Genomic DNA, 17371 nt, shown 5'->3' with positions numbered 1-17371 from the left:
TAAAGCTCCTGTACTCATAGGTCATCAACAAGTACATTAGTAACTCCTGCAACTGAAATCGGGTGACTTAAACATAGTATTTACAAAATTCTTTGCAATTTGTTCTAAGGGATATGCCTGGATTTACTAAGAATCACAAAAATCAAGAGCTTGTTGGAAAATTGTAAAGTTACTGCAGGCACCTACTAGAGCCAGAAAGCCATGGCTTAAACTGATCGTAGCAGTCACAGGCTAACGCTGTTCAAGAGAAGGGACTGCAAATACATTTATTTTCATTAAGGCATCCTTGACATTCCTTTTCACTGAGCCCTGCAAGCCATCCGTCTCCGTACAGCGCGGACCTTGTCCAGGATTTAGTGTGAAATATCCCCGACTGTGGCCCCCCTCTCTGTCCTCACGGCCACAGCCTTAGGTCTCTGTCACCTTTAACTCAAGCACTGCCAAAGCCTCTAACCCTGGGCGGGATGTGTCTGCAAAGGCTCCTCCTCCAGGAGGCTGGGCCAGGTTTGCTCCTAGCCCAGGCCGCCCCAGGCTCCCTGCTTTCTGCGGTCCTTCTCCAAGTTACTCAAAAGGACCCACCCAGGCCACCTGCATATGGCCAGTAATGTGGGCTGTCCTCCATAAACTCCCGGCCCCAGGAGAATGAGAGACACGAGGAAGGCATACGCAATTCCTTGTAGGTGAGCGAATCAGATTTACCTTTCAAGTTGATTGCTATGATTGTCCATCTGACTGTGGTGGTGGAAGGCCCGCTCCCATCCAGAACCATGAGGGGAGCAAAAGGAAGAGGAGCAGCCAGTGAGAGACTATACTCATGGACAAAGGGATGGCTGCCTGGAGCTGTGGGGACCCGGGTCCCAGTAGGATGGGGGCAGGGACTACTGAATTTAAGCCACTGGGGATGGTGGAGCGCTGACGCTATTGAGAACCTGGGCTGTCCTCCACATGGCAAACTGAGTTCAACTCCTTTGGATTTTGTGGACCAATTAAAAATTCAAAGTGAGGGACACCTGGGTGGCTCAGTTGGTTAAGCGGCTGCCTTCAGCTCAGGTCATGATCCCAGCGTCCTGGGATCGAGTCCCACATTGGGCTCCTTGCTCGGCAGGGAGCCTGCTTCTCCCTGTGCCTCTGCCTGCTACTCTGTCTGCCTGTGCTCACTCTCTCTGACAAAAAAAATAAATAAAATCTTAAAAAAATAAAATAAAATAAAATGCATTTCTTAAAAAAAAATTCAAAGTGATTTTTGTGGCCAATTTAGGGTTGTCAATTTTTATTTTGCCAAATAAAGATATTGAAAGAAATGGCCATTTATGAAGGCCATTGCCTTCACTTCATGATAAAGTGAGGAAATGTGTAAACCCACAGAACATAAAGAGTTTAATACATAAAAAGGACAGCTCTTTAAATGGAATAAATTCAGCCTTATAAAAAATGGACTACTTTGTCCTTATTTCTCTCATTTTTGCCACGAATGAATGAAAGGTTTATTATGGATGGGTACTGTTCCTTCCTCTGCTGTCTTTGGGACTAAATTCGGTTACCCTCCTTCTTGACTCCACCGGCCTGGAAGCCTTAGTGGGCTTTCGAGGTCCCCATATTGCCCTCGAATCCCAACAAGCACCCTTCCCTTTGGGTAGCTGAGATCACCTGCTTCCATAATTATCATTCCGAAACCCATTTGTTCATGCAATTAACTAGAACCCTTGTTTTCCATGTATTCAAACTCTTTCTGCCCATTGTTCAGAGCACAGTGGAATGTCCACGCCTGTTGCAAGCAGGGTCACCTATCCACGAGGCACAATGGGCACAGAGCCTGCAAAAATGTTTCAATTTGATTTCCCTTAAAATCACAAAACACAAAAACACAATGCATATGATAACAACACATGATCTAGCCTGTATTACATTAATCTCTATACCAACACAGTCATAAAGAGTAATATTTTGTTTTTTTTTTTAATGGGCCCAGGGAAGTCACAATGCATATCTACAAGTAGCCAACCCCTACTTCTCCAGCACCCACAGATCTCTTCCTTCTGAGCTTCTAATGCCCTAATAGAAAGTACTGTACAAGCAGGTCTTAAGGGAACTGTAGCTGTTTCTTGTCTCTGCAACTAAGAGAAAAGGTCTTTGAACTCAAAGAGGTTTGCTGCCGAAGTCATCATCCCACTGGGGCTGGTATGACACGCTGAGTTAAATTACACACTAGCTGTGTGACCTCGTCTAAGTTCTTCACCTCTCTGTGTCTCACTGTCTTCATCCATAAAATGCGGTTAATGATTCCTGCACATCACCAGTTGCTATAAAGACCAAAGAAGCCACAGTGACGGACACTCAGGAAGTCCTCTCTCTAATAATAAATCTGGCAGTGGGAAGATCACATGGCTGAGAACTCATGTCCTACTTTTTAAAAATAATGAGCCAGGAATAAAAACACCAAAATTTACCAACCTCCGATTCTTTTCAGAGGATTGGCTCATTTGTCTTTTACCCAGTAGAAAAATATAAAATAACTACATTCACAGTCCCCCTCCAACCGTCTCTTTCCAATGGAGATGAGCGATAACTCATCCTCATTCTGAGGAGGAAGTCGGTACTGGGGCCACCACTGCACTGTTTTTATTTTTTATTTGAATTAACTGTCTTACAGGCTTGTCTCTCTCTTACCCGAGGTTCCTAGTGAAAGCCACTGACCTCGAATGCTCCAGCAAAAATTCGTCAGGCACGAATAGCTACTGAGAGACTAGATTATGTTTACATACAATGTCTCATGCAATCCTTGTAGCAACACTGTGAGAAGATCCTATTGTCCTCTCACAGGCGGGTTGAGAGCAGTTAGTTCCCTGGATCCTAGTAACTCGTGGTGCTGGAATTAGAACCCAGGACTGGTCCAGAGCTGGAGCATTTCTACTCGGCCACACTGCTCTCAGAGCCACAGATCCAAGAACTTGAGAGTTGAGACTATATTTATTTACTCCTATCTAGGCAAATCAAAATCCCTAGGCAAAAACCACAAATGTAAGTATTTCCTTAGTAAGTCTGAGACAAAGGCCTATTAAGGATGCAGCGGAGAAAGAGGTTAATTGTACTTAGAAAGGGGATCTTGCCTTGGAGATGGGTTCATGTGGAAAACTAGAAAAATTCATTCTGCATCTTCAGTTGCCAATGGTGAAGAGTATTTTCTTAGCTGCCCTCACTCCTTGGGGAGAGAAAGCCAGTGCTATAGAAGGTGGGAGGGATCGGGCATTAGGGAGAGGGCAGTACACACAGGAGACTTAAGAAGACACAATTGTCACAGACTAGAATTTTCAGGGGATTTGTCCTGCCCAAGTCGGTATTTGAAATGTAATTTTCTGTTTTCTACACTTCAGGGAGGAATTCACCGTCATTTCCCAGACTGATTCACTTTTCCTAGACGCCAACGTATGTAACACCCGAGAGAAACACTTCACTTCCACGTGTCCTGCGGTAGGCTCTAACGAGAGTGGCAAATCAGAACAAACAAGACAAAGATGGCATTTGCTTCTGTAAATAAATTTTCTAATAACCCTTTTAGAAAAGTTAATGTCTTAGGAAATGATTTTTCCCTTTTCTGAATGACCTTTTGTGTTACACGTACAGGCATAGCCTTGCTTTCACAGAAGGAGTTGGAAGCTGGATATGAGTTGTTTTAATTTCATTTTCAGTCACCATAGAACATGCAGGCATGTTCTGGAAGGAAGGTGGAAATACCAGCTGGAAAAGTGACTACAATATGGGCTTACATTCCAGAATGTTCTATGGCTTCCTGCGACCACCTGCCAACTAACACAGACAACAGAATTGTTCTTTGTCACTTTTCACTGGCAGAGCACACTGCATGCTGCAAAGTCGGGAAGAGGGGGCTCTCTTCAGGAAATGTTCTGGATCGTTCTAGGATAAGATCTGTCCATTTCCGAAAACAGCTGATATTCTTGGAGCCTAACAGGCTATTCAGCTATGCTGTTTATCAGGCTCCAACAAATTCAAACTACCTTACCAGAAATGTTGTTTCATAGTTTCAGGATGTTTTCTCAATAAGAAAAGAGACAGTCCAGCATAATGAAAAGATGAAATACCCTCAAAAAATACACCGTACATGAAAAAAAAACCCTTTGAATACCATTTATAAGGATATCCTCTCTGGATAAAACAAGTCCCGCAATAAATCAAAGGTCACAGTTGCTCCCTGAAGCTACCGCCAGAAAGAAGCTGAAGGGTGAGGCTTTGGCACATTTGGGGGAGGGGAATGTGAGAAAGTGCAGGCCGAGCCCCATGTGACCCTACAGAAACTGCGCATTCCCCCAAGTCTGTGCTCCCTCTGGATCCTTTTTTTTTTTTTTTTTAAATTTAAGATTATATTTATTTATTTGACAGAAAGAAACACAGCGAGAGAGGGAACACAAGCAGGGGCAGAGGGAGAGGGTGAGGGAGAAGCAGGCTTCCCGCTGAGCAGGTAGCTGATTTGGGGCTGGATCCCAGGACGCTGGGATCATGACCCCAGCTGAAGGCAGACGCTTAACAACTGAGCCACCCAGGCGCCCCCATCTGGATCCTTAGGGAATCTGGCTGACTTGCTGGGCTGGACAGGAATCCTCCAGTTTCAAAAAAATTGGACTTACTGTAAACGTGGATCCACCACTTTTCTAGCACTCTGCAGTGCTGGGGGGCAGATTTCTTTCCTCCAGCTGGGCCAGAGAGAAGACCTGAGCACCCAGGGGACAGGCTCTGCAGACGCAGGCACGGCTAACAATCCAGCCGTTGAGCCTCTGTGTGCTGAGCACAGGTGGCACCAGGACGCTGTGCAGCCCCTACCCCAGCGCAGGGCACACAGCAGGCGTTCCCCGCCTAACCCAGTGTTTGCACACATCCTTGGTTTCATCCTTAGTAACATGCTTAGGAGAAATCTTTTTTTTTTTTTTAAGATTTTATTTATTTGACAGAGAGAGAGAAAGCGAGAGAGGGAAAAAGCAGAGGGAGTGGAAGAGGGAGAAGCAGGCTTCCCACTGAGCAGGGAGTCTGATGCAGAGCCCCATCCCAGGACCCTGAGATCATGACCTGAGCTGAAGGCAGATGCTTAACGAATGAGCCACCCAGGCCCCAGAAATTCCCAATTGTGAGATAATTGAATCAGGCCACATGCAGATTTAATGCTTCAGAACCTGCCCTCTAGAAGATTGTACTAAATTTTTAAAAAAGATTTATTTATTTTAGAGCAAGCGCTCGCAGAGGGAAGGGGCAGAGGGAGAGAGAGAGAGAGTCTTAAGCAGATTCCCCACTGAGAGGGGAGCCCTGGCAGGGCTTGATCTCAGGGCCCTGAGATCACCACCGGAGCAGAAACCAAAACCAAGAATTGGTGGTTTCATGGAAGCTGCCACCCAGGCACCCGTGACTGTACTAATTCTAATCCCACTCAAAGTGCATGAGTCTTGTTTCTCTGAGCTTTGTACAGTAATTATATTTTTTCACTTTGCTAATGTGACACAGGAAAAACTGCATTTCATCACTTTCTGTACTACATTATCACTATTAATCCTAGTTTATCTTTAACATACCTTCAATGAATTAAGTTTCTTTTATCCTCACAACATGTCCATGGGGAAGGAAGTGGCAGAAAATTTAACTTGTCCATTTGTATCATACTAGCTGATGATCCTTGAAAAACCCAGGCACAGGTTGCCAACAGTGGTGCATTTTAAAATCTATTTACGTTATGCTGGGTAGAGGATAACTTACCTTGCATGAAATCAGAGGCTGGGGACGCTAGTGTGGAGGTCTTAGGGAGGGGAGGGAGGAGATAGTTGCCGTCTCAACAAACCGCGTGTTGAGAGAGCCCTTTCAAACATTTGCAATGTTCTGTCCTTCTCTTCCTACTTTCTCCACCCTGGACTTTTCAAATACTGTGTTTTCTTTCTTCACCCATTCCAACCCACCTACCCTCTAACACCCATCAGTTTGTTCTCTGTATTTATGAATCGGTTTTTTGGGGCATTTGTTTCTTAAAAAAGTTTTTGTTTTTGATGGATATGTAATAACACACAAATATACTCCTGAGAAAAATAAAAGTTTTGTAAACATAACATGTTCCTAATTTTGTTAAAAGTGAATAAATGTCCAAAAAAAACCCACAAACCAACTACCAGAACTGATAAATGAATTCAGTAAATTTGTGGGATACAAAATTAATATACAGAAATCTGTTGCATTTCTATACATTAATAATGAAATAGAAGAAAGAAAAAAAATTTAAAATCCTATTTACAATTGAACCAATAAGAATAAAATATCTAGGAATAAACTTAATCTAGGAGGTGAAAGATTTGTCTGAAAATTATAAAATGCTGATGAAAGAAACTGATGACACAAACAAATCGAAAAACATTCCATGTTCATGGATTGGAAGAACCAATATTGTGAAAATGTCTATACTACCTAAAGCAATCCAGATTTAAGGCAATCCCTACCAAAATACCAATAGCATTTTTCACAAAACTAGAACAAATAATCCTAAAATTTATATGGAACCACAAAAAAATCCCAATGTTGTAGGATTGCAAAAGCAATCTTGAGAAAGAAGAACAAAGCTGGAGGTATCACAATCCTAGATTTCAAGATATATTACAAAGCTGTAACAATCAAAACAGTATGGTACTGGCACAAAAAAAGACACATAAATCAATGGAAGAGGATAGAAAATCAAAAACTAAAGCCACAACTGTATGGTCAAAGGAAGAAAGAATATACAACGGGGAAAGATAGTCTTTTCAATAAATGGTGTTGGAAGAACTGGACAGACACATACAAAAGAATGAAACTGGACCACTTTCTAACACCACACACAAAAACAAACTCAAAAAGGATTAAGGACCTAAATGTGAGATCTGAAACCATAAAACCCCTAGAAGAAAACATAGGCAGTGATTTCTTTAATGTCAGCTGTAGAAACATTTTTCTAGATATGTCTCCTCAGGCAAGGGAGACAAAAACAAAATTAAAGTATTGGGACTACATCAAAGTAAAAAACTTTTGCACAGCAAATGAAACCATCAGTAAAATGACAAGGCAACCTACTGAATGGGAGACGATATTTGCAAATGATATGTCCAGTAAAGGGTTAACATCCGAAATATATAAAGAACTTAATAAAGCTAACACCAAAAAAACCCCCACAAAGAAACAAAAACAACCTGATTAAAAATGGGCAGAAGATCTAAAAAGACATTTTTCCAAAGAAGATATATAAATAGCCAACAGACACATGAAAAGATGCTCAACACCACTAACCATCAGGGAAATGCAAATCAAAACCACAACGAGCTCTCGCCCACCTAAACACAAAAAACTGAACACAAAAAACAAGCAATACAAGTGTTGACGAGGATGTGGGGAAAAAAGAATCTTTGTATACTGTTGGTGGCAATGTGAGCTGGTAAAATCACTATGGAAAACAACATGGAGTTACCTCAAAAAATTAAAAACAGAATTACCATATGATCTAGTAATTCCACGACAGGGGTATATACCCAAAGAAAACAGAACACTAATTTAAAAAGATACACGAGCCCCTTTGTTTACAACAGCATTATTTACAACAGCCAAGATATGGAAGCAGCCCAAGAGCCCCTCTGTAGCTGAATGGATAAAAAAGAGGTGGTATTTATATACAATGGAATATTACTCAGCCATAAAAAAGAGTGAAATCTTGTCATTTGCAATGCTGTGGATGGACCTAAAGGGTATTAGGCTAGGTGAAATAAGTCAGACAGAAAAAGAAAAATACCACAGGATTTCACGCGTTGAAATTAAGAAACAAAACAAAGGAAAAAAGGAAACAAAGCCAAAAAACCATATTCTTAAATACAGAGAACAAACTGGTGGTTGGCAGAGGAGAAGTGTCTAGGAGTTCCAGTGAAATAGGTGAAGGGGATTGAGAGCACACTTATCATGAGGAGCACTGAGTAATGCAGAGAATTGTTGAATCACTCTATTGTGCACCTGAAACTAGAACATTGTGTATTAATTATATTTAAAAAAGTGAATAAATGTGCATATGGGGCATCTGGGTGGCTCAGTGGGTTAAGCGGCTGCCTTCAGCTCAGATCGTGATCCCAGGGTCTTGGGTTCGAGCCCCGCATCAGGCTCCTTGCTTGGTAGGAAAGCCTGCTTCTCCCTCTCCCTCTGCCTCCTGTTCCCTTACTTGTGCTCTATCTCTCTGAGAAATGAATAAATAAAATCTTTAAAAAAAAAGTGTGTACGTATGTGCATAAATTGAAGTGACCAGAAAAAATGTAACAAAATGTTAATGGTGAATTTTGCTAGATGGTTTTAATTTTTTCTTTATATTTTTCTGTAGTTTTCAAATTTTCTACAGTAAATATGTATTACTTAGGAAGAACAATACATATTATAAATATGTTATTATATTATAATATAATGTATAATATAACATAGTAACTGGACATTTAATCTCTCTGCATCTGTGAAACTCCATTCCTTACATCTTTATAACCAAAGTCAGAGGCTTATTATCAAAAAGGACAACACAGAGACTGCAAATTCTTTTCAAACTGAGTGCCGGTTCCCATCCAATGGTGGTGTAGCCTGGAGCACTGTTTTCAAAGAAATTTCAAAGAAATTCTGAGGCTGAGTGCTCAGTGCCCAGGAGACAGCACTGGGATCGGGGAGCACTCTGGCCTGGATACCAGCACAAGCATCAGGCTGTGGATCATTCCCGAAGCTCTCTCAGGCTATGGGGGCTTAGAAGTTGTCTGCTTGAAATCACTTACTGACTGGTGAGGAAACAGGCCCAGAGTATGAAGCAGCTTGCTCAAGGTTCTAAAGGCCAAGCCAAGACTAGACCCAAATTAAGGAGACATGGTCTTTGGTCTCCTCTCTGTCTTCAGCTAATCCACTCACGCCCACGTGAGCCTCTCTACCACAAAGACCCTGTGAGAACTCCTCTGTCCTATCCACCAGCTCTTCAGCGCTTCCCTGCTGCCCAGAGCACAAGTCTCCCCTGAGTCTGGCCTCGAGGTTGGGGGTCGGGGGGTGGGGGGGGTGTCTTCTCCATTCATACCTTCCATTCTGGGAAAAGGCACTACAAGGCGTGGCTGGACTGACTGATTTGCCCAGCAGGTGGCAGTACCAACAAGGGAGAGACCCAAAGCAGGGGCACCGAGAGCACCTAAATCTAAGCCCAAAGTGGAAAGTTTTGTGTAGATGCTCTTATGCATAAAAAATGAATCTCGGAATATTGAAAAAATAAAATAAAATTAGAAGTGCCCCCCAAATAAATAAGTAAACAAATAGTAGATAAACAAAAGATTGGAAAGAAATATCCCAAAATATTAAAAGTTGTTTTTAGTAAAGGGTGGTATTTTAAGTCATTTTCCTTTTTTATTATTTGCATCATCTGCAACAAACAAAAAATTTTCATCAAGAAGTTCTTAAAATAGTGACGGATTATTTCCATATAATGTAGGCAGAATTGGGAGTACTGAGAAGACATTTACAAATGCGTACAGAAATGTGATCTTCTATATTTCTGTCTATGTCATCAACAAATACAAACGTGCAAAACTAAATTTAAGATGACAGAATGCTAATCCTTCAGTGGTGTGAATATATTTAAAATTCTTATTAGTCTTATTAGAAAATACAAAAAATTACAGATTTAATTAAATTGGGGACAAAATACTGAATTGCTGGCACATGCAACCATTTCCATGTGACATATTTTTGTCACATTCACTTGCTTAGTGTGAAGAGGAATTACATGGATGCATAGGGGTTATGCTGTTTCATCTCAAAATAACCTAAAATTTAACACTTAGGGCATTTGTTTCCTTAATACAGGTGTTGAAATTTCCTAATTCTAGCTTATTTACTAATAAATGTGCTGGTCTCTCCGGAGTATGCATGAATGTATGAATGTATTTAGTAGGTGTTCCTTACTATAAATAACCAGTGCAAATAGATTTTTTTTCCTTTTGGCCAAATTCTTCATTTTAACTCTCTTCTTTCTTGTATTTCCTAAACACTCATCAAATATAACCTTAATTTTTAAAAAGATTTTATTTATTCATTTGTCAAAGAGAGAGAGAGAGGGAGCACAAGTAGGCAGAGTGGCAGGCAGAGGCAGAGAGAGAAGCAGGTTCCCCACTGAGCAAGGAACCCGATGTGGGACTCGATCCCAGAACCCTGGGACCATGACCTGAGCTGAAGGCAGCGGCTTAACTGACTGAGCCACCCAGGTGCCCCAAATATAACCTGAATTTTGAAGCCAAGTGTCACTGTAGAAAATAAGGCAGTTTGTGGAGCACCTGCTCTGGTCCTTACCTGGTATCACAGGACTGGTTTGACTCTCTGGTCCCCCAAACATGGAATGATTCCTCTTTTCCGTGTTTGATAACGCTGGTGGCTGGTTTTGGACGGGGACTTTCAGGGACTTTTCCAAGAAGGAGCTTCCTGCTGCATCTTTGCTTGGTCCTGTGGTTCTAGGCTGGGCAGTTGCTGTGTGGGTCACCGTCTTCCGGTCAAGGCTCACTGGAACATGGAAGAGCTACTGTTGGTTGTTGGGTTTCTTTTCTACACTAAGTAAAACCACTAAATTTGGTGGGGGCGCCTGGGTGGCCCAGTTGGTTAAGTGGGCAACTCTTGGTTTTAGCTCAGGTCACGATCTCAAGGTCATATGATAGAGCCCATGTTGGGCTCTGAGCTCAGTGGGGAGTCTACTTACCTCCTTCTCCCTCTGCACCTCCTCCTTCCTCTCTCTTTCTCTCAAATAAATAAATAAATAAATCTTAAAAAAACAAACAAACCCTAAATTTGCTGTAGATTTAGTCATGGTTATTTGGGAATAATAATCATCTAAGGCATGTCAGAGCCCCATAAAAAACTTCTCTCTCTCCAATGGGTAAATTGTTTTCTCTTCTCTTCCAATAATTGACTTTCTAAATGTCACCCATATATCGACAAAAACAAAGCTTAAATCTAAGGTTTTGAGATTCTACATCCTTCTTCAAACCAGCACCTTCATTATACTTTCTGAAGTTTCCTTCTTTCTTGTGGTGTCCCTTTGTGTAGGTAGATGACATTATAAGATGGGTTTATAGTCCTGACTTAGGCACACCCAGTACACCGTAAATTTTCAAAAAAATTTATTAAAACAAAATCCTAACTCACTTCAGTTTTTTAAAAAATATTTTATTTATTTATTTGATAGACAGAGATCACAAGTAGGCAGAGAGGCAGGCAGAGAGACAGGGGGAAGCAGGTTTCCTGCTGAGCACAGAGCCCGATGCAGGGCTCGATCCCAGGACCCTGAGATCATGGCCTGAGCTAAAGGCAGAGGCTTAACCCCCTGAGCCACCCAGGCATCCCAACTCACCTTAGTTTTTTTAAAAACCATAATCTTTTTTTTAAAGATTTTATTTATTTATTTATTTGACAGAGAAAGAGATACAGTGAGAGAGGAAACACAAGCAGGGGGAGTGGGAGAGGGAGAAGGAGGCTTCCTGCTGAGCAGGGTACCTGATGTGGGGCTCGATCCTAGCACCCTGGGATCATGACCTGAGCCGAAGGCAAACACTTAATGACTGAGCCACACAGGTGCCCCTAAAAACCATATTCTACACAGCTTTTTTAGGATGGGGAAGAATCTTTTAGAAAATTGAAAGCAATTTTTGAAAAAGGTAAGCAATATAAAAAGTTTGACATTTAGAACCCAGATCAAGACTCCTACTAATTGCTCACTTAATTTAAGGCCTAGCTTATTCACATGAAGTTATACCTGAAACTGGGTAGAAAAAGAGCAATAGTGAGTTTGCATTTTATTATAAGAATACAGACATCCCTTCTCCCCCGCTGCCTGAAAAGGCCATGCAGCTGACTCACAATTTTGGCAGAAAGCCTCATCAGACCCATCAGGACACTGCTCCACTCCATCGCAAGCCAGTGTGATGTCAATGCAACAGCCATCGTCACAAAAGAAGTGGTAGCGTGAGCAAACCTTCAGGCATCCTGTTTACAGGAATGTGGGAACAGTCAGCACTTCACCATGTTCTGTGTTTTGATTCACAAAGACTAAATGTACAGTGAAATGCTTTGGGGTCTAGAGATGCAAATAATGGGGAGACACGTAATAATGTGAGCTGGAGCAACAGGTGTCTAGATAGTGAAGGGTATCTCCTTGACTTCCTGGCTATGTTCTGAGGCACCACCATGGGCTCTTGCCTCAGCGCCATTCTCTAGGCAACAGTGCCTAAGAGGTGCAAGCAGAGGAGTAGCCGCTCTGGGTTTCTCCAGACAGCCCTGGCTTTGCTCCCTCCCGGCTCTCCCTCTGCATTCCTTCGTTCATCCCATCATCTCTGTGGGCCTCCCAATGCTCTTACCTAGCCAGCTTAATTAGAGACACCATTTTACACATGCTATGTCTCGTCTTGTTTCCTAAGTAATAATTTTGCTGAGATTAACTTTCTACTATTGAACCCTGTTTGTTGACTATCATATATCCTTGGTGCTCTCAAGAATAATCAAGATCTTTAGTTACTAGCTGGTACAAATTTGTTTTCCTTAAATAAGGACAAGTGGTCTCCAAAAAATTGCCTCCCTTTTGGAGCTGTTAGGAGTTTTTAATCTACAGTGTGATTCATGGGAGTTACCTGTATTTTCTTGGAAGACATTCCCCCACTCCAGATTAAGCCAACTTTGCCAGACTTAGCTATACAACAACTGCAGGACAACTTTTACTCTGGTTAACGCAGACTAAAGGTTATCAGGCTAGAAGTAGCTCTAATGGAACTTCATAATTTCCCGGGTACAGGAGAAGCTAGACAATTCTCTCAGGACATGGGAGCGTAGTAGATGATGATATTCTACTGAAACAAATGGTTGAGCCCAGGTGAAATCCTGGATACATATTCCTTTGGAAGGCAGTTAAATTAGGGCCTGGGAAAGGAGTCTGGGTACTCTTGTACTCTGGGTACAAGGCAGTTTAAAAATACCTTGACCCAGAAGGAAGAAGAGAAGAAATGGTGTAGAAGCTCCTGAGAATGAAAAGGAAGCAAAGAGCTTCAGTTATGATCAAGGATTTCGGCCCAGAAGGGGGAAATTCCTTCTGTTCCAGGAAAGGAGCTTAGAGAAAAAGTGAAGGGGAACTAGGTTACCCTGAATACCAAGCAGGATATAGCTACTGCTCACATTGTTAAGATGATGACATGAAAATCCCAAATATCTCAAGGTTTTACTTATTCATTTGTAGTTTGGGAGATAGATAGGTATTTGTAACTTATCTATTCATTTCTAGATTAGTGGTCTCTAATTTTTTTTGACCGCCCATCTGATCAATACATACAGTATTATGTATTATACATATTAGTAAATGCACATCTCCATCTAGAAATAATATTCATATACTACTATACTAACATATTAAACACATTATAAAAATACTAAAAATTTAAAGGAGAAGATTAAAAATTACTAAAAATATAAATTCAGGTGTCTTTTTTTCCATCCTAAAGATGTCTATCCCTGGGGGATCCTCTTTGGAGACCATTAATCTAGATCATACTGGAGGTGTTTGTTGGCTTGGCAACAAACCTCTATATCCAAAGTCAATCACATTATTATCACATAAGCAGGGGTACATGCTTGTCTGTTTCCCCCAGAAGGTGCATCCTTGGTTACCATTACAACTGGATTATTAACTGCCAGGCCACTACATATATAACAGAGGGGAGAGAAACACCTCTCTATCCCCACTCAGGTTTTCGGTGTCTCTATGTGGTGTTTTTTCACTTTAGTTCATAGTATGTCACTTCAGTCTAGCGGGAGAGCAATTCCAGGATAGCAGTTAATAACACAGCCATTCTTTTTTATTTTCTATATAAAGTTACATACATAAGACCTATATTCAAGTGGCCTTTCAGTAATCAAAAGTGATTCATGTAACTTTCTGCCACTTCAAATACATTTTATTATCATCTCGGAGAAAGGCCAGAAATGGACAACTGGTAATTTATCTTTGGAGCCCTGGGAAATTGGTCTGAGCAAATAAGTCAGGCAAATGCCAGGCTGGTGCAGCACTGGTCATCGCCTGGGACCTGTGCTTATATCCCTTTCTCCCTCCCAGGCACCTTGGTTGTACAGAAGCAATCCCTTTCCAACTTCTGTAGGGAGAGCAGGGTATTCCTGCCTTCCTCCTGTGAGATCTTGACTTGCTCTCTATGCAGGTGACCCTGGATCCCAGAATGATAGCATCTGGGTTCCGTGGTCCTCCACAGGGAGTGAGTGGCCAGAGCTGAGGCTGTGTTTCCAATGGCCCTACTGCAAGCCTAGCATGCCAAGTTACCCAAAAATGTTTTCATTTTTCAGAGTTTATTTATTTATTTATTTTTTTAAGTAATCGCTCCACCCAATGTGGAGCTCAAACCCATGACTCCGAGATTGAGTCACACAGTCTTCCAACTGAGCCAGCCAGGTGCCCCTCAAAAACATTCTGAGTAATTGTCGAGCTCTCCTTTGTGGCTGCGCTAAGTCAGTGACCTGGCTGGCATCCGGGCTGGCTCGGATTCCTGACCCGGACGCTCCTCGTACTTGCCATCATGGCTTCAGAGGGCGGCAGTGGCTAGGAGCTTGGTGCCATGCCAGTCCCCAGGCAGTCACCCTCCTTCCTCCAGGGACACTGGAACCTGGGCTGGACAGGGAGTCAGCCAGCCAGATTCAGGATGCTACTTGTGCTCTCTGTCCCTGTGGAAGGCAAATGATTAAGGCTGCCAAGTTCTCAGGATTCTAAAATCTTGCTTTGTTTCCAGTATGCATACTGACCTATGTGGGACGGAAGACAAGATTGGTGACATACAGTCATTTTCCAATCTTTTTACCCCTATTCCAACTGCTGGCTTGATTACCATCTAATTACTGAGTAATCAGGGATGGCAAAGACACGCTGTGGGTTTACTAGAGCCGTGACTAGTGACCATGAACGCTCACTACGTGGGGGAGGGTCTGGGGCCAGGTCTATGGAGCACGCCTCCATCCGCCCAGGGCCTAGCACAGCCCCACGCACCCCGTGTTCCTGCAGACACCGAGAGTAGCTGTGGACCAAAGGACAAGACCCTCAGATACACACTTATCTGTGCATTTCTCCAGTAGGGAGTTGTGGGGGGTTTCCCTCTGCAATACCTCTTCTTTAATGCTCTCAAGTTCCATACATATATTTCTTAAACTTGATGAGCTAATCTTAGAAACATAGATGTTGGGGAAAGTAAGAAACATAGATAAATGAGAAGAGCGAGTTTATGTTGTGCAACAGAGTGTGAGACCCATCACATATATGTAAAGCTATATTATTAGTGTATCTGTCTAATGTGTCCATGAAAAACTTTAAATAGTCCTTTTAAGTTGACATACACAATTTAAAAGGACGATTAAAATCTTTAATTTTAATTTGTTTTAAATATGCTTCTTAGCTGCACTCTCTGAACATACATATCATACAGACTGCTCACATTTAAGCAAGATTCTCTCTGGGAAAAACCATATGATTGTCTTTTGTGAAAGCAAGTCAGGTAAGATGAATCTAGAGGGCCCTGTGGTTCGCACAGTCTACTCTTATCCCCGGAGCCTCCACTACCCCAACCTAGCAGTGCCACGAAGCCCCAAATGTAATGGAGCTTATTTTTGTCACAGCTTTAGAGGAGTCTCTTATTTAACAACAACCAAAAATAGAATGGAAGAGGGGTGCCTGGGTGGCTCTATTGGTTAAGCGACCGACTCTGGATCTCATCTCAGGTCTTGATCTCCGTGTGTGAGTTCAAGCCCTGGGTTGAGCTCCATGCTGGGCATGGAGTCTGCTTAAAAAAAAAAAAAAAAAGAAGGGAAGAGCCCATGAAATGCAGTCAGAATATCAAATGCCAGTGTAATACCATCCTTCCATGAAGAGCTGGTGTCGGTTGGCCACTGTGAATGCAAGGGAAGGACCTTCCTCTCACCTCCCGTGGAGAAGGCCACCGGGAGCACTGTCACTGAGACGTTGTCGGAGCTTCTCTGCCCGGCGGTGTCCATCACCGTGAGCTGAAAGGTGTATGTTCCCTCTTGTAAGTGGGACAGCTTGAGGGTTCCTGACTGAGGCACCTGACACCCGAACAGGAAAGAGCACATTCAGTAAAGAGAGAAAGGCATGGAGTCCAGCAGCCCCCACTAGCCTTGGAGTAGTCCTGTGACTCGCCTCTCCACTCCTGGTCCAAGGATGTGAAATACTAAATCACATGTTATTTTGGCAGTTTGCCCCACTTGGAATTCACAATGCTCAATTTTATCTGGGCTGATACTATCCTTGACTGACAACCCTTCACCTGTCCTTAGCAGCTGCTCTTCCAAACCTCTAACTCCTCCAAGCTCCACACTCAGTGGCTGGTGTCTTCCTTCTCAGCAGATGACCTCATCTGCTTTGAGAAGAAAATCTGGAACGTAATTTCGGCCATGAGTATGGCTCCTGCACTCCCCCCATGCTGGGAATGCACCTGTATCTGTACCTGTTGTCACCTCCTTTCCTCCAGCCGCAAGATGAGCTGTTGCTCCTGCACTCCAGGCCAATCCTCCATCGAGGCCCTGACCCCTTCCCTCTGTGACCTTCAGAACACTGACCCATTAAGTAACTTCTCTTTCAAATGGCTCTGCTATCACTATGCTCAAGTTTCTCTTGACCTAAAACAAACAATAGCAAATAAAAAACCCTACACTCCAAGATCATCTCTAGCCATAAATCATATCTCCTTTCCATTTCAACGTACCTTTTCTAAACCTTGTTCATGCTGTACTTCTGCTTCCATTCATTCCTTTTCCATTTGTCCTTTATTCCACCCATCTGGTTTCTTTCCTCACCAAACCCCTGAAACTGCTGGTAGAGCTCACTAACAGATCTAGCAAAGGTCACCAGGTTGTCAAGGTCAACAGTACTTGCTAGCCTTGCCTCCCACCAGCTCCCTGTCCACTGGCCCTCTTACTGTGTTTTATAATGTTGGCCACTACCGGGTTCTGGAGCTCCTTACATCCCTGGCTTCTATTTCTGTGTCTGAGTTCCCCCAACTGTTCCTTGCTGGTCACCCCCAGGGACTTCACTTCTGCTCACTTCCAAAACCCAGGGTCCCTTGATCCTCCATGCCCCTCATGCCACTTTTCTTTCTTTTTTTTTTTTTTTAAATATTTTATTTATTTGACAGACAGATCACAAGTAGGCAGAGAGGCAGGCAGGCAGAGAGAGAGGAGGAAGCAGGCTCCCCGCTGTGCAGAGAGCCCCATGCGGGGCTCGATCCCAGGACTCCGGGATCATGACCCGAGCCGAAGGCAG

The 17371-nt window shown here is 42.7% G+C and overlaps 1 protein-coding gene across 2 annotated transcripts in view; it reads right to left on the bottom strand.

Moving 5' to 3' along the window:
• The window catches only part of LRP11 (LDL receptor related protein 11), a 45664-nt gene that overhangs the window by 7628 nt on the left and 20665 nt on the right, over positions 1–17371 (bottom strand). Inside the window, exons 3-5 of one of the 2 annotated variants that reach the window (XM_080805306.1) lie at positions 15948–16155; positions 11914–12039; positions 10357–10563 (exon numbers count right to left, since the gene is read on the bottom strand). In XM_080805306.1, coding sequence (XP_080661432.1) covers positions 10357–10563; positions 11914–12039; positions 15948–16155 — 541 coding nt within the window. The remainder of the gene's footprint in view (positions 1–10356; positions 10564–11913; positions 12040–15947; positions 16156–17371) is intronic. The other variant, XM_080805307.1, reaches the window with a different exon arrangement.

The sequence above is a fragment of the Martes martes genome (genome assembly GCF_963455335.1).
Source record: "Martes martes genome assembly, chromosome: 6".
NCBI lineage: Eukaryota > Metazoa > Chordata > Mammalia > Carnivora > Mustelidae > Martes > Martes martes.
This window is presented reverse-complemented; position numbering and strand designations above follow the sequence as displayed.